This window comes from Parasteatoda tepidariorum, chromosome 7, assembly GCF_982258835.1.
Source record: "Parasteatoda tepidariorum strain Cologne lab strain chromosome 7, Ptep-v5.0, whole genome shotgun sequence".
Taxonomy (NCBI): Eukaryota; Metazoa; Arthropoda; class Arachnida; order Araneae; family Theridiidae; genus Parasteatoda; species Parasteatoda tepidariorum.
Genome location: NC_141761.1, coordinates 89,186,492 through 89,205,703, shown reverse-complemented (window position 1 = coordinate 89,205,703; position 19,212 = coordinate 89,186,492). Strand labels below are relative to the sequence as shown.

Genomic DNA, 19,212 nt, shown 5'->3' with positions numbered 1-19,212 from the left:
AAATACAAAAAAAATGAAATAAAAAAGAGCAACATATACGATTAATTTTGTATTTGAGTAAATATTTTCTTGGATGCAAAACCTGAGAAATAAATTTCTTTTCACCGTTGATATGTTAAATTTCACAGAAACGAAGAAATTAGGTCTTTATTAACGAGAAAAGTAGTTTAAACCCACATAGATTTTTTTCGAAAATTGTCCGTAAAATAATGACAACTAATATATTTTAGTTCGCGGACCACGAAAAAAAACTTCGCGGGCCGCCAGTTGAAAACCCCTGATTTATAAAATGAAATGATAAAATTTTTTGAATATTTACTAAAATTTATTTTTTTACACTGAATTATCTTAAACAGATTTTATAATTGTGCATAGAAATTTTTCCATTTGTTTAAAAAGTTTTCGAGAAATGGTGAAGTAAGCAAAAATTAAAATTAACATTAAAGGGTCCAAACTTTGGATAGCTTTTCTGACTAAACTATAGGAACCATATTTCCCAAATTTCAAATTTTGGAGGTCAGACATCCGAAACGGTCGGAAAATTTTTTTTTATTCAGAGAAAGTACGTTCTTGTGTCCGATTTCGTGTGTTCTATTTAAATATAGTCTGCACTAGTTAATTAGCATATTTGAAGCCATCCTTTCAAACCATTAAGATTGAGTCCTAGAATGTAAAATCTGATCATTAGATTAAAAAGTTATTCAGTGTGATCATTTTTTTCTATGCCATAAGTATTGGCAGGAAAGAAAAGTTTACTATTTTTTTAGTCTTTAGTACTGTATCATAATGTATATATATATATATATATATATATATATATATATATATATATATATATATATATATATATATATATATATATATATATATATATATATATATATATATATATACACGTATTCTAACTTGACTTAGACCCCTATAAAACCACAAACGTTTCACTATAAAACACTTTCTTCCCTTCAAATAATTCTTATTTTACGCTATAAATTAAGACTTGACAATTTATTCGTATAAAATTTTAAGTGACTAAGTAATTTTCATTACACCAAATCTAAGAAATCAAATTAATATTGTTGAGTATTTGAATTATTGTTTAATGTGTACCTAATGTAATATTGCTTAATAATGCATAATAATATTGCATAATATCAATCAATATTTTTCTCAGAAATGTAATTATGTATTTCCGTGAAATGCAATTATATTTTTAAGTACAAATATATCTTTTCCTGAAATGTAATTACAATATTTTCTTGAAAAGAAATAATATACACTTAAGTGCAATTATGTTTTCTTTGAAATAAAATTATATATTCAACTGAAGTGCTATCATACGTTTATCCTTGAAATTCAATTATTATACTTTCTGAAATACAATTATGTATTATCCTTAAGTGTAATTATATAGTTTTCTTAAGTGCAATTATATATTTCTATGAGGGGCTATTATATATTTCTCTAAGGGAAGGACCCTATAATTAAACCCCTCCTCACTCAGGCTGCTAATAAGGAGAAGGCATTTCTACAGGGGAATTCTCTGTCTCGTTTTATAAGTTCCATACTGCTCAACTAAGTTTCTAAGCCATAGCTAAAGTTTAAACTTTTCTTTTATTATAAAAATAAATGAATATTTTTATTAATTTTGTTGTTGCTTTTCAAAATTAATTAAAGCGGAAAGGTAAGTAGCTAAATTACTTTATAATTAAATTTTTCTTAAATTCTTTCTTTTCGTATTTTGCACCACTGTTAAACATTGCTGGCTGTAAAATAATTGACATCAAAAGTGCATACTTTATTAAAAATATAGCATTATTATTCATTTTAAGCTGTGCTAATACATTTTATTTGAAATAACATATGTGATGTAAACAAGCTCTTCATTGCAAGATTTTTTTTTTTTTTGAGAAAAGAAAAATTCTAACTATTATATAAATAGTTACTTTAGTATTTGAAAGATTTAGTGTCTTAATTTTTTTTTCTTCAAATTCTGAACAAATAATTTTTATGATTGCATAAGTAAACACGTATTCTAATTTGATCATTAAAAAGAATTACTCTACATACACTATCACTTAATCCACTTAAAAAATTTGTTTTCCTTTTCAGTCCGTTAAACTCCTTTGCAAACATATTGTTGAATAACTGTATTATGCTATTTTGGATCGAGAAAAAAAATTCAAAAAATATATCTATTAATTTTTTTATTGGTTCTTTTTTAAATTTTCAATATGTGCATTAAAGAAGCGCATTTTTTAGCCCTTTTTATGCTAGCATAATTTGACGATTAAATTATCGACGATCGATAAATATTTAACAATTATTTTAATTAATTAGTTAAATTACAGAAAGGGGAAATTGAGAAATAAAAATTTAAATTTAAACTTTTTTTCTGATTTTATACCTTTGCATTTTCTCAATTGAATGACATATTTAAAAATGATCTAAAAAACTTAATTTCTGTATCTCCAAAAATCTTTGTATCAATCTTAAAATCAATGAAAAAATAATAAATTATTAAATAAAACTATTTCTGACCTGGTATTATGTTTAGTTTATCGAGTTTTATGTAATAAAATTAAAATAAACAAATAAATAAAATAGCGGCTAAGAAACGATTTTAATTTGTAATTTTATGAAGCATAGAGCTTCAGTTGAGTTATGATTAATACTGATTGACCATTAATGCTATTTGTTGGAGAAAAAACAAAGGATTCTGCTTACAATGGCCAAGGAACCATTGATACTCGTATTGTCATTAGGTTCACAACTACATCCAGAATTTAAGGTTCTCCAGATCAGCTGTTCCAAAATGCTGTTTCACGGAACCTTTAGGTTCCGTAGAAGGCTTACAGTGTTTCAGGATCCAATTAATTATGAAATTATAGGGCTACTGTGCTAGAATTATGTTTCTTTCATGTAATGAAGACGCGATGGAATGAGAATAGCTATATTAGAATTATAGTTCCTTTCTTGCACTAAATACGTAATAGAATGGGAGTTGCTGCATTAGAATTATGGTTTTTTTCATGTACTGAATGCGCGGTTGAACGAGGTCTACTGTGTTAAAATTCTTTCATGCACTGAATGCATGATAGAATGAGGGCTACTGTGCTAGAATTATGTTTTTTTAATTTACTGAATGCGCTGTAGAATGAGGGTTGCTGTATTAGAATTATAGTGTCTTTTATGTATTGAATGCGTGGTAGAACGAGGGCTGTGTTAGAATTACACGTTTCTTTCCAAAATTAAAGAATAATATTAAGTATTTCAAGTACTAAGTATTTCAAAACTAAAGTATTTGTTACAATGGAAAATTACAGAAAGACGAATAAACAAAACTTACCCTTCAAAACAAAAAGGAATCTCATTTGAAACATTTAGAATATCGCATTGTTTTTGAAATATTTATACCACTTTTCAAGATAAGTAGCAACTTCCTGAATAATTCAACCCCCTTATGAATATATAAACGTCTTCCAATATTCCTTGCGAGAGTAATCCAGTTTTGAAAAGAAGTTTTTACTGTACAGTTACAGTGTCATCTTTCCCGCGATACTCTGAATGAATTTCTGGTGGTATTTTTATTTATCGTCTGTAAATGCTGCAGTGAAGTTACTCTTTCAAAACTGTATGAGTGAAGATAGTTTGTTGATTTCCCCGGAGAATGGTGAAAGAGAAGCTAATGAGTTGTTAGAAATCCTGAAAGTTCGTTTTAATTATATTTACTTCTAGGGAAATATATTTGAGTTCTGTTATTTATGTTTTTTTATATATAATATTTTATTGTTAAAGATATTTAAATATTTTTATTCTTCTTTTGTAGTTGAATTGTGTTTATTAAAAAAAGTAATCTTTTAAAGATAATTTTATTATTTCTCTTTGATAGATTTTTCTATTATTCTATATTTATTTTGAAAACAAATAAATGTATTTCCTATATTTAGTTGCTTTCAAAATAAATATAAAAACTAAAAAAAAATTTAAAAATGAACAAATTAAAAATAATAAGCGAAAAAAAAGGAAATATCTGTTTTTCACCAGAATTGCGTTAGGGTGATAAGAAATATTGAGATGTTTTTTACATCTTTTTTTATTTTATATCAGCTAAATACCCGTTTTCCGAAAGGGGTAAAAGAAGGAACATAATCGATAAATCGGTATTAAGCTACACTACGAAATCGTGCACAAAATTGAAAAGCATATACGGATATAGTTAATAAAGCTAAAAATACATAAAAATCTTTGTTATTTATAATTATTTGTTTGACCTTATTTTATAAAATTTTATAGTTTCATAACCGGCATTGAACAATCGACGTGATTTTGAGTTCCAATGTTCAATTCCTTAGCCTTTGAATTTTGAACTCAACCCAGAAAACAAGGGAACTCCTCGATCAAGAATTGGAACAAACTAGCCTTCGTGGAGGACGTTTCGATGAAACTAACCCACATTTGCGTTGCATGGAGAGAAAAACCTCCCATGGATACTTATTGATTCGTTTAGGGGCCGTTCAAAAAGTACGTACACAAAAATGGAGAAATTTCAAACCCCTCCCCCCCCTTCGTACATTACCGTACATAAGGTCTTACTCCCCCCCCTTAGAGTACGTACATTTTATTAGTCTACCCCCCTTTTTCATAAAAATTAAAATAATTATGTTTTAAATAAAATTAAATATTTACTTAAGGAGAGTATAGGATAAAGTCAAATTTAAATTTGGTGTATGCTTATAAAGTACGTACTTTGTATAATACCTCCCCCCTCCCCATCGTACAAAACCGTACATAATAGCAAATCCCCTCCCCCCCTTCGGGATGTACGTACTTTTTGAACGGCCCCTTAGGGGAATTGTGTCGTAATGCAATTTTTGATGCCAATGATGCTTAATTACATTAGGTAATATGTACTTCTGGTATTACGGTAATTGGTGCTGTTTTTAATAGGTACCAAATATACTAATAAGGGTGCAACTGCCGACGCTATGGTAATTTATTTTTACTTTTCATTTATAGATCTAAGTACCGAAGGAAATTGCTTGATTGTGGAAAATTTTGACTGCAATGAGTTGGCCTAGAGCATCTCGCCAAATGTTTCTGCTTGCATTTAATCTTTATTTTAATGGAATAAACTTCTAAAAAAAAATTTTTTTTTTACCTAATAACGTAAGGCCATCGGAAGGACAATAAATATAAAAAAAAAGAAGAAAGTATTTTGGAAATACATTTATAAAAACCTCTTATCTTTAGTTATCTGCTTTATCTACTCGACTAATAACAGAGATTTTACGATAATAAAAATAACACCAAATAAACCACAGAATTTTTATTTGCTTTCGTTAAAAATTTTATAAAAAATTCTTGTAACATATTTCAAAATAAACTTTATGTAAAATGAACATAATACTTTCAAGATTAACTGAGACTATATCAACTTACACGCAATATTTTATTTCGCATTTTGTTGTGTGCAAACACTTAGAGAAGTTATTTGATTAAAAATTCCATTCGCTTCAAGAATATATAAATACGAAATAACAGTAGCCACCTTTCAAGCGCTCAAAAAGAGACGCCCATTTTCAAGACTTGTCAGACGTGAATGCGAAGAAACAAAAGTGAGTTCACATAATTGAATGAATCCGTGAATTATTTCAAATCTCTTTTTCCTTCTAATTCACGTTTGACTAGTTCTTGAAAATGAGTGCCTGTTTTTGAGCTCTTGAAACATATCTTCAGTCATTTCCTATTTATTATTTTTGTTAAGTGACTATTTATTAGTTTTGTTAAGTTTAATCAAGTAATATCTTATCTTTTCACTTTCTTTTGATTATTTATTTAACATAGAAAAGTTTTTTTTAAAATTTTTTAAATCTATTTTATTTATTTTTGCATTCGTCTTTTTATTGAATCAAGATGATTTGCTTTTGTCAAGTACCCTCATTGCCACTAAAAGTTCCATTATTCAACTTGATTTTAAAGTATCAGGGGTGATTGTGCTCCGGAAAAAATCCGGATTTCCGGAATTTTCGCTAACAGTGATCTGGAAGTTTCCGGAGATCGAAGGTCCAGACGTTTCAAAATATCATTTATCACAGAAGTTTCCGGAAATCAAATTTTCAAAGGTGGAACTTAAAAACACAGTTTATTTTATTTGTTTGTAAGGGAGAGCCAGAGAGATACTTTATAAGCTTATATTCATGATTAATATTCATTTTTTATCAGTAAATAGTTATAATCATAAACTCAAGAAAGAAAGACATATTTGTAAATTTTAATTACTTCTCCAGGTCATCATAGCTATGTGTAAATGGTATAGGTATGTGTAAAATTTTAAATATATTTTAAGTAAGCTAAGAAATATAGGAAAAAAACCTTGTTTAATTTTTTTTTAACTCAAGAAAATTTCCGGAATTTTGACTTGGGCTCACAATCACCCCTGAAGTATATAGGAATTCTGCAATTTCATAAATTTGCTATACTCATTTAAATTGTCCGTGTCATAGTATAGCTATCATAGCTACGTTCTTGCTGTTTTAATTTGCCGCCTAAAGATAGGCTTTCGACAACTGTTTGATGCCAAATGGCAATGGTGAGCTTGGTACCTTCTTCCACCTCGAAGACACTTAAAAAAGATTATCACACAGCACCTCCATTCGTAGAGATCTTCGAAGTTCAAAGAGTTATTAAAATTAATTTACATTCTGTAGCGAAATAAGATTAAAATAGTATCGTTCTTCGAAAAATTTCACTTTTTTTCTTCAAAAATGTCAGTCGGTACCTACTTTTATTAAGCTTAAGAAATTTTGTTAAAATTATTCTATAAAGTGATGAGAAATTTTAATGTTCAAGCTTACGATTCGGAAAAATACGCCTTTTTGAAATATTTTTTATCAAATGAAATATTTAAAAATATTTTTCTGTAACAATTTTTTGTTTTGTAGTATTTATAAGTTAAAATATATTAATCGACACATTTTAATAAAATAAAATAAAAGAGAAACTTAGAATTTTTTTGATTATTTGGTTTTTTGTAAAACATTCTCAGATTTTCAATTTTGCTCTTACTTTTTCTTCATTATTTCCAAAAGGATATTGCATATATTTTTTATTAATATAGGTTGGTAAAATATTTTTAGAATTTAAATTTTTTATTATTGAACTTTTATTAAAACACTTATTCTTATTGTATTTATTTTTTATTATTACTTTTCTGTTATTTTTAAAACGTTAAAAGTTGCCTTTTACTTTTTTGTTTTTATGAAAGTTTAAATTTGTTTTCGATATATTTAATCACTAAACGTTTACTTTTAGTATTACTTACATTTATTATATTTATTTATTATTGTTTTATTAGTTTTCCATTAATTGTTTTAATTTTTTCTCTTTACTATTTATACGCTTTTATTAGTATTTATTATGCATTAATTTTTATTATATATTTTTATCACTTTCATATTACAAATTATTTAAATTCGTTGTTGTTTATTTTGATATGAGTACAAATTGTTTTTTTAAAGTAAATGTTTTCGAAAATAATTACAATTTAAAGAATACGCTGACATTTTTATCAAGGAAAAAACTTCCTCGTGATCAATAACAGCTATTTTTTTGTTCCTCTCAAATACATTTAATCCTGCCTCCTTCATATTGCTCTTACCTTGACAACCGAATTGTCCGGAATCTTTTACTACGCTCGTGTGAGAGGACACGTGACATTAATACAACGCCATCTAGCGGAAGATCTCTTAAGAGAAGCCGGTGTAAGTGTGCCGGCTTACCTTATCTATGAGCATTGGTGGGGGTTGGAAAAATTCCCAACACTTTATTTTCTCTTACGGCTTCCACAAACATTATTTGTCATAATACAGCTGATCTCTAAACGATGCGTTTGTTGATATTTGTCAGGTATATGACGTATTATTACGGTATATTTTACGATTTCATACTGTGTTCTAATACTTCTTTTTACGGTTATGTGTGCAATACTTACAAATTGTAAGTATTAGTGTTTTCACTTAGTGCATGTAAATAACTGAAGATATATTTAGCTTTAAATTGATATCCAGAATTCGACATGGCTTAGGTTGGTTGTTATTTGTAGGATGATTTTGAAAAGTCGTTGTAAGGAATGGTTATGATAGGTAGAAAATAATAATTATACATCGACTTGTGTGTGAGTGTCAAAGTTATTAATTATCATCGATATGAGTACTAATAATCGTTATCATCGAAGATCTATACGAAGCCATTCTTTGGATTCCCAAAGACTTTCGTCTCAATTACAGTGGCTTTGGAAGGTATGGTATTAAATTTAGTGCCACTTTTATTTGAAATATTTTATTTAAGGAAAACTCAAATGTTTCTTTTAGGATTTTATTTTTTTTGGATTTAAAATACTCTGCATTTATTTGTACTGTGATAGAGACGGTTAGCTATCCTTTTTAAAAGTGTTAAAAGAGGGGGGCACAATTACAGTGACTATGAAAGGTATGGTATTAAATTTAAAAGCTCACTTATTTAATTTTTAAAAAAATTCTTTTATTTAAGATGAATTAAAATTCTGCTTTAAAGTTTTTATTTTTAAAAATTTAAGGTGTTAAATATTTATCGGAACCGTGGTGGTAAGGGGATTAATTTACCCTCTTAAGACTGTTTTCAGACAGTGTTAAAAGTGGGGGCACAATCACAATGGCTATGGAAGGTATGGAGCTTAAAGGTATGGGGTTACACATATGTAGATATACACCTATTTCATTTAAAAAAACTTTTTTGAAAAAAGGACTTAAACTTCTTTGGAGATTTTATTTATCATTAGAAATGTACAGTGTTTGTTCAAATTATTAGAGATGATAAATTAACCCTTCTAAGGCTGTTTCATTCGTCTTTTGTATAAGAATTAGGCTAAAATTATTGTTTAGATTTTTCACTATTTACAATCTATTTCGTTTTAATAATTTGTTACCCGAAAAATATCTTTTTTTTTTATTTAAACTAAACTAAACTAAATAAATAATACATTTATGCAAATTGTGCTTTTTCTTAATAATTTTTTTTTAAATTTCTATTTTTAACTTTTGTTGTTAAGTAAAATAATGTATAGCAAGCAGTTAGGCATCAAATGCATGAATGCCTAATGCAGTTCACTGAAAATTTGGTATTATAACGAGATTTTATAGTATCACTCATTATATATTTTTAAAAAAAACGGCCGAAATGGTATTAGGGGGACTGGAAATTAATGTCGTTTCGGTGCAATTAAAATTTGCTATCAAGATTTTATTTCTAATAAATTTATTCACCCTCGTTAGCAGCAACCTTTCAATGCCGTATCAAAAATGAATCAAAATGGATAAAAAAAGAAAAACGAACTTGTTTTTAAAACTAACGAATGTTTAATGCGCCGAAACGACATTACTTTCCGGTCCCCCTAATATTTAACTTTTAGCCATCGAAATCGATTGAGCAGCGGTGATTTTTATATCTATATATTTATTAAATGTTTCCGAGCAACTTATATCAGGGATACGAACTGCTCCGGACATGCCAAAACAATTAAAAAAACGGTAAATGACTACAAAGTAAATTTTGCAAATATTTAACTATTTTTGCTTGCTTTTTAAAAGGTATAGCATGACATAAGTACTATAAAGTGGTGAATTATATAAGCCTACGAATTATTTAGAAATAGTGGTGGATAAAAATCTACTAAATTGAATTTATTAAACCAAGAATCACAATGGATAAACTACCACTTTAAAATATATATTTGCTGTCTGGAGCAAGTTGGCATCTCTGTTATATTTTAATAATTGGTGATAATATAATAACAACAACAATAATAATAATAATGAAATTTGTATTTTCTCGAATATTTACAATAATACTATCCTAAAGATTTAATTTAATAATAAAAATCGATAAATTCATTATTGTGCTGATGTTTGAAAAATACCGCATATTATTCAGTTTTCTTTTATCTCAGCAGTAATTTAATAAACAATAGCAGCTACAATAAAATCACATTTTCTACTACCATATTTTCTATACAATCGCAAACCTATTTACGTCAACCTCAGTCATACATCATTATGAGTTTTCTGTATTGTCCTCTGACCACCTTTTACTTCTTTTAAAATTGTAGTCAACTGTGTATGTTTCATTTAATATTGTTTCATTTTTCCTGCAATTGTTTCAAAAGAACCTTTTTTTTCCTTTCCTTCCTTTCACTAAACTTCTTGAAATAGGTTTTTATTAATAACATCATTCTAATATTTTGTTTAACAAATGTTTTTTTTATATGCAACCTGTAAATACAAGTAAAATGCATGATAGAAACAAACACATTGCAACTCGGACTCTGGTTTTTTTAATGTATATATATATATATATATATATATATATATATATATATATATATATATATATATATATAAAAACCTAGTCCGAGTTGCAATGTGTTTGTTTCTATCATGCATTTTACTTGTATTTACAGATTGCATTAAAACTATAAGACTCTATGTAAAATCTTAATTATCAGGTGATACTATGCAGCTTTATTGTTTTTACCTGACTGAAACCTGTTTGTACTTGTTTACTTTCGTGTATCATTGGGTTAAATTAGACGATATATAATATAAATTCAAAGTTTGAATAAATTAGACGATATATTACATAACTACAGAATATTTATCACATCAGGTATTATATTAGTATATTATAATAATTAAATCAAATTATTGGACGCACTGTAGTTTTTTAATTATTGCACGTCTTACACCAGTTTATGTGCAATGCTTTTATGTTTAAACATACATGTAATCAGTTTTTAAACAGATTATGTATTTCTTATTTGTTTTCATTTTTAACTTATTGCATTACAATGTTAACCAATTGATACACGAATGTAAACAGGTGCAAACAGGTTTCAGCAGCGTAAAAACAATAAAACTGTATAGTATCACCTGATAATTAAAATTTTACATGGAATCTTATGTATATAATTACTGCTAAAATTCAAATGCCGTTAATATGCTTTACCTTCTGCCGATTACCTTAAGTACGGAATCGAAAGTTTTCTGTATTTTACATAGAAATTGTGCACATTGGCGGCTTCCTTACTTTTAACGTTTAAAAGTTTGTCTCACTTCCTGGTAATAATATTCTCATTTTATTCTCATTAATCAAATTTTCCTAATTCTCATTAGACTACAATAATATTTTAAACCCTTTGATTCTTTGTATTATAGTTATTTAATTGATTGATGATTGATTCTACCAACTAATAAGCTGATTGTTTTATTCTATTAACACGATTCTTTAGACATCGAAAAATAAATTAATAACGTTGTTATTTTCAGAAACATTAACATAGAAAAATAAATAACGTTGTTTATTTAAGCATACAGAAACTTTGACATCGAAAAATAAATAAATAACGTTTTAATTTTAAACGTACAGAAGCTTTGTCATTGAAAACAAAAATAAATATTTTTGTTATTATAAGCGTACAGAAACGCTGACATCGGAAAATAATAAGCCTACAGAAACGTTGACTTCAAAATATAAATAAAGAACATTGTTATATTAAGCGTTCAGAAACGTTGACATCAGGAAATAAATAAAGAACATTGTTTTAAGCATACGGAAACGTTGTTTTCCAACAAAGATCTTATTTTCACTCTCAGGCAGATTATCAATATTGCCTCGGTGGTACGCATGATGTAAGTACGCATTATTTGAGCGATATGCAGATTTCTTAGGTAATTTAACATATTAAACACTTTTTGACCCTTTAACGGAGCACTCTAATTAATCTGTACTCTACCTAGATTATCGACAGAATAATTGATTTTACACTTTAACGGTAACATATATGTAAATCATAATTTGCAAAATAAGCCATGTAAAATTATTGAATAATTGTTTTTTTTTGTTGGTAAATTTAATTTGAGGGGATGCAGACGTGATTTAAATAAACTCTTAATATTTTGTTACTATTCTTAAGCTCAAGGGCATTTAACTAATACAATTAAACTTTCTAAAATTTTAATGCAAATACAACATATAAAGACGAAAAAAGTTTTAATGACCTAAAATACAAATTCTTTTTGTGTCTATTATAATCTTGATAAAAAATAAATTTGTAATTAAAAAAAACTGAGATAATAAAATCAGCAACAGTTATGAAGTGAAATTTAAAAAAAAATTATTTATGAAAATATTAAAGTTAAACAAAGTTTCACTGATAACTACTTTTATAAACACGGATAAGCTAATTATTTTTTGGAGATACGGAAATCAATTTTTTTGTAAAAGAATTCTTTTCAAATTTCTGGCTGATAAAAATAATACGCTGAAAATAAAAAATTCAAGCGCACAATTAAAAGTAAACAGTTTTTCTTGTTTACTTCCAATTTTTATCATATTAATTAAATGTAAACGTACTCTGTCTTTCTATTTTCAATTTAATTCACGATTGTAGTAAAATTTTTTGGATTATTCGAAATGTAATTTATTTTCATAATTTATAGCTAAGCATTTATTTTGTAAATTTATTTTATTATATAAATAAATAACATTACTTTATTTATTTTTAGGGGGCATCTAACTAAGTTTAAAAAAATTATTTATATCACATTAGTTTTCTAAATTAATAAAATTAATAAAAAAAGTAATTAAATAAAAAAAGTGAATTATTATTGTGTTAATAGTAGATAACGTAAACGTGATTAATTAATAATTAGATGCATTTTTGTTTCTTTTTAATCGTTTTTGTTATAGCTTTGTAATTTTGTTAGAATTATTTTTGTAATAAAGCGGACTATATTTCTGTTAAATTGAACGGAAGTTATCGAAAATTATCCCCCTACAGCTCTCTTTTAAGATAATATTTTTGGTAAAATTATTGGATTTACATTCTTAATTGTTTGTATTAGTATCCTACGGGTTTTATATTTATGGCATTTATTAAAAGAAAAAAAATTAAAAGATTTTTGAAATTCTTTTTAAGGGGGGTCGGTGGGGTATATATCAACAATGCTAAAACTGACCTTTTTCAATGTACCTTTTATATAAAACTACTTATGATATCACTTTGAAAAAAAAAATTTTTTTTGGGGGGGGGGGTATTTGAGATTATGTATGAGGTGATGATGTTTTAGTGTTAAAAGTAATACTTTTTGAGTTAGGAAAGATTTTCGCTCAAAACTGTTTAATCATTTTAAAAAATTAAAAGCTTTCAATCTATATTTTTCTAACAAAAAAAATTCTGCTAAACATATGTATTAACAGACAGTTATCCCTATGTAAACATGTATCTGTAAATATTCTGTGAAAAAACTTTAGAGGATGAGAAAAGGTACTTTGAAATAGGTCAGTTTTAGTGTTATTGGTATATGACCTACCGACTCCCCTAGTAAATTATTAAAATAAATAAAAAATAAAAGTAAAAATAATAATAAATAAAACTTCGTTCTTGATTTCAACGTAAGAAATCCGATATAATATTTTTATGTATTAAGTAATGCTTTTTAATAGATATTATTATTATTATTATTATTATTAAAAAAAATATTTTTGATAGTTTGAATAAATTAGTTCTAATATTTATACATTAGCAACAGGAAATAGAAATACATATTATCTTTATTTCGTCTCTACGAACTTGCTTAAATCCTTAACATTCGTTATAAATGTTCGCGTCATAGCGTTCGCACTTTTAACGTTTTAATTTACCAAATGACACCTTACCAAATGACAATTTACCAAATGCTACCAAATGACAGGTTTCTTCTAAGGTTACCGAAGGCTTCTTGCTAAACATAGTTAAAATCTGACACTAATCAGAAAAAAAGTAAATCATAAAATTGTTATTTAGTATCTTTATTATCCACTAAGTGATGTGAAATTTATAGATAAAATAAACTAATGATGCGCAATTAAATTAGATCTTTGCCCAAAAAATCTCCATTTTTAAAACCATTATTCACCGAATTTTGCACGATTAACCAAAAATATATAAAAAGACACTTTATTTAAGCTTATACGAGCATTTAAATAAGACAAATGCAAGCAAGAAAAATATCCAATGGTCGCAGTTTTCTAAAATGAATAAAAAATGCTGTAGAAGAATTATATATTTCGTCTATTTTCAGATGAAGCAAGTTATTTAAACTATCGCGTCAATTTAAGTGATAAAGTTTAATTCTAGTAGTAGTACTTTGTTTAGGTCGAGCTATAGAATAGCCCAATGGGCTATTGGCGACTGCCTGGGAAACATCATTGAGGATCATCCAAAAACATGCCATCACAATTTTAATCCTCTACTGAGGGGGTAGCTCCCCTGTTTTTGTACTCCAACAAGCTGCCCGCCACGTTGAGCACTTTACGGTAGAACAGTTTAACAAGGATCAATGCTGCTCACCCTCGGACCCTTCGCAGACTCATAAAAGTGGTCACCCACTCTCTTTGCCAGTGGTCCTTGATTTCGGTGACTTGTTGAGAACCGTATCTTACGATTAGTTCATGTAGGACAAAATTTTATTTTTAAAACTGACAACGGTGTTTATTTGGAAATGAAAGTATAAATTGAATATTAAACACTTGTTAACTTTAAATGAACTCTTGCTTGTTAGTTTAATGTAAATTGGCTACTATATTTTAATTTTTTTATAAGACGCTACGAATGCTTACTATCTTATCTGTTTCTATGCATCAAATTTAGAAAAATAACCTTCTCTTTATTTAAAAAAAAAAAAAAAAAAAATTTAAACCATTCATATATTTGTTTAACATTCGACAATCATTTGATAAATTTTAATCGATCAATGTACTGCGTAGGTCAATTATTTTCGGTGATAATGTACAATAGAATGAAAGGTAAGTGAAATGATTAATATGTGTTTTTCATTATCAATTGTGAATTGCAATTCATTTATTTTTCTTTTGCTACTAAAACATTATTTACACCGCACATAACACGAGGAAGTATTTCTTTTTTTTTTATGTTCGATGATTTTACTTGAGTCAAAGCAAACACGTTTCCAAGCTCGACTCTTACTGGATTAATTTTGTGGAAAATGCCATTTGCACGAATTGTTTCTGTTTATTCAGCCTTTATTAGAAAATTTCGATTTTATTTTTATTCCCTTTCAATGCACATTTAGATTATATACCTTTACATTTTTTTCCCTTTTTTGGAAACAATTTTGTGCTAAATTTATGATTGTTATCAAAGCTATGGAATCGGTTGTTAAAATATCTCGACTTATAACGCTATCGAAATTTTCACACGAAACTAAATATCTAGTTCACTAGTCTAGTTCACTAGTACTAATGTTCAAACTGGGATTCGGCTTGAAGCCTATCCAGCTTTAGATCTATGGGTACCAGCTTGTCTGGAAAGTAAAGGTGGCTTGTACGCAGTGCTGATTACATTGCCACAATCATGCCGTTGGTAACGAAATTGTGGAGCCTTCCATGATCTCCCTGACCCATAGCGGGCTGTTGTGGTTTACTTTTACATATTTCAAGAAGTTACTTCGTCCCCAGATTTTGGCGACTCCTGTAAATATTTCATGGATTCCAACTCCGTAGCCCCGATAAAAATGGTTTTGTCAGAATGTTTCCAACAATTGGGTTGCAACTGATGTCCCCGACAGTTGGCTTGCAACTGATATCCCCCGCAATTGGCTTGCAACTGATGTTCCCGACAATTGGGTTGAAACTGATGTTCCCAGCAGTTGGGTTGAAACTGATGTTCCCAGCAGTTGGGTTGAAACTGATGTTCCCAGCAATTGGGTTGAAACTGATGTTCCCAGCAGTTGGGTTGAAACTGATGTTCCCAGCAGTTGGGTTGAAACTGATGTTCCCAGCAGTTGGGTTGAAACTGATGTTCCCAGCAGTTGGGTTGAAACTGATGTTCCCAGCAGTTGGGTTGAAACTGATATCCCCCGCAATTGGCTTGCAACTGATGTTCCCGACAATTGGGTTGAAACTGATGTTCCCGACAATTGGGTTGAAACTGATGTTCCCGACAATTGGGTTGAAACTGATGTTCCCAGCAGTTGGGTTGAAACTGATGTTCCCAGCAGTTGGGTTGAAACTGATGTTCCCAGCAGTTGGGTTGAAACTGATGTTCCCAGCAGTTGGGTTGAAACTGATGTTCCCAGCAATTGAGTTGCAATTGATGTCCCCGACAATTGGGTTGCAACTGATATCCCCCGCAATTGGCTTGCAACTGATGTTCCCGACAATTGGGTTGAAACTGATGTTCCCGACAATTGGGTTGAAACTGATGTTCCCGACAATTGGGTTGTAACTGACATTCCCAGCAATTGAGTTGCAGCTGATGTTCGCGACAATTGGGGTATAACTGATGTTCTCGATAATTGGGTTGCAATTGATATTCCAAGCTATTTTCCCCAATGTTAAATCAAGTAAATTGATTGGGACGTCTGGATGTTTCATAATAGCTAAATAAGTTTGAATCACTTATGTTAATGTGATTGTGGTGAGTATTATTGAAGTGAGTAATAATAAGTGGTTCTTGAAATTCACAGAGTTTATTCAATATTCCTTAGTAGGAAAATACAATCAGAGTTTGGAATTTTTGAAATGGAAAAACTAAATGGTTATTCAAATTTAGCTGGAATTTTGAATTGTTATTCTAAAATAAAAAATGTAACTAAATTCAATAGTTATTTGTGATATTTATTTAGCATTGATTATTCTACTTTTAGTATTGAAGTGTAAAATTTTTTTAATTTCATTAGTTGTTAGTCATCTAAATTAAGGATTAATTATTTTAAATATTTGTTTTATAGTTTAAACAGTAATTATATATTCTATAGTAATTTTTAATTTTTATCAAGAGTGGATAATTTAAATGCCATTTTTTCAAGTAGAAAAAAACAGTTAAAATCCATAGCGGTCTGTAATTTACGTTATGGATTTATTATTTTTATATAATTTTTAGAAATGGGGAAAGTAATTATAAATTTTTGATTTTTATGAAAGGTTGATTATTTTAATTTCTTTTTTGAAGTTGGAAAAAAAAAGAAAATATATATATATATATATATATATATATATATATACACTAGAAAACACAAAAGAAAATTAAGAAAAACAATGCAAATCCATTTCGGGCAAATCCGTGGCTAAAATTATGTGCAAAACAGGCAATTCATGCTTCTCTTTTCTATTTTATATTTTTTTCTTAAATAAATATTTATTTTCTAAAATTATTTATGGTCAATTTTTTTAAATTACTCAGTACAATATTACCTTGCGCACATTTCGGGCCCATCCTTGGTAACTAACAAATCAAACGCACTTCAGCAATGCAGTAAGAACGACACTTTAAAACAAAACTCCTCTAGTTATGCTCAATTTGCGCTTTTGTTTTCATAATTTGCAATCTGGCAATCTTGTTACGAAAATATTTTTTAAATCATTATTGAAAAATTTCCCGTTCATGTAAGTACATCTGAATTCGCTATTCGCTTTATTGATTTTGTTTTATTCTGTTTTTTCTTTTTCTTTTATTTTATTTTCTGTTTTTACGTGTTATTTTTACTTATTGTGTTCTATTTTATTTGTTGTAATTTTTGTAAGTAAATTTTTTGAGTGCTCCTCACACTATTGTATTAATATATTTTGCTTTGGCTATATTGATACAATATCAGAAAGCACTCTTTTTTGCGGATATAATCGTGTGAGCTGATAAAGAGATTATGTCTTTTATTTTCCGGAATTTTTAAAAATATTTTATCCTTTTTTCCCCCCAGTTGTTTATTTTTTTCATTATTATTTTTCTCCCTCTGTATATATATATATATATATATAAATAAATTATTTTAAGTTTTGTCTCTCAAAAGGTAATTCACTTACATAATAGTTTCTGATCTACATTAAGATTGGATCTTTTTTAATTTTATTTTTTGAAGAGGAAGAAATATTTTAACTCCTTAATAGTTAGTGACACACATTTATCACAGTTATTTTAATTTTTCGATATAGAATGGATCTGAATTAATCATTACTTTTAATTTTTTGAAGCGTTAAAAATATTTAATTTCCATGAGTAGTTTGTGATTTATATTGATTGGTAATTAAAGTAGAAAAAGTAGTTAAATTCCTTAATAATTAGAGATCACTGATTCTTTTAGTTAAAATTATCAAAGTAGTAAATGTATTCGATAATAGTTTTTGAGATGGATTGTGGCTTCAAAAGTTATATTCCAAAGGCGAAAAGATATCAAATCCTTTCATCTCCGTAAGCCATAATTGAAATTATGAGGTTAGTGCGCATAAATCTACATTAACGTCCTATTCCGCCATTTGAATTCTGAAGATATTAAAACTAATGATTTATAACAGCATTGTTTCAAAGAGCTTTATATCTCTAATCGCGTAATGTCTTAGTTAAGTATGTTTATGAAGTACTTCTATTTTTCTATTTTTTGCTCTTCTTTTCGCTGCGCAGTATTTAGTTGTAAATAATATAAATGCATTTTCTTATGTCATAAGCAAATACAGTATGTAGAAATTTTTTATTCCTTGTTATACAGATGTTGTTTTATTTTTATTTTTGCTTTAGTTACCTTGATATTAAAAGTATGCTTTTATTATAACTGTGTGTTCGGGATTTTTTTTTTTTATATTTAGCAATATAAATTTATTTTAGTAAGCAATTTTCGTCTGAAAATACACCCGTGTATAAACATTGTTTTTATAATATTAAGCAATCTGAGCAGAAAATAAATTTATATTTTATTTTTACCATCTTCCTTTCACAAAATATTATTTTAATGTGCGTTCGTTAACAAAAGAGGGATTTTGATATTTTTAAAAGTATTTTTACGTTATAGTTTGTTCTTCATATAGATAAGTATGATTTACGATAGTTATTGACAATAATAATATCGCGGCCTGTCCTAACAACGGTAAATATCAAATAATGTAATGCTTGGAGCGTTATTGTTCATTTGAGATTCCGATAACAATCGCGCTTCTCAGTGAATATAGTCATCCAATACAATATAATACCGTGGTCACTATCGACAACAATAAATATCGAATACGATATTATCATGTATAAAGATAACGTTTGTTTGGGTTACAAAAATATTGAATAATAGAGTAAACTAGTTAACTTGGAAATAAAGCATGATAGATCGTAAAAATATCGATGTATCAATAATTTATGAT

At 27.9% G+C, this 19,212-nt stretch overlaps 1 protein-coding gene across 6 annotated transcripts in view; it reads left to right on the top strand.

Annotated features, from left to right (window-relative positions):
• LOC107453731 (5'-AMP-activated protein kinase subunit gamma-1) overlaps positions 1 to 19,212 on the top strand; it is a 369,446-nt gene that overhangs the window by 236,772 nt on the left and 113,462 nt on the right. Inside the window, exon 1 of one of the 6 annotated variants that reach the window (XM_071183177.2) lies at positions 7,743 to 8,297. The exons of the other annotated variants lie outside the window; for them this stretch is intronic. Coding sequence (XP_071039278.2) covers positions 8,205 to 8,297 — 93 coding nt within the window. The 5' untranslated portion in view covers positions 7,743 to 8,204. Of the gene's footprint in view, positions 1 to 7,742; positions 8,298 to 19,212 lie in introns of those variants that run through there. 6 annotated transcript variants of the gene reach the window in all.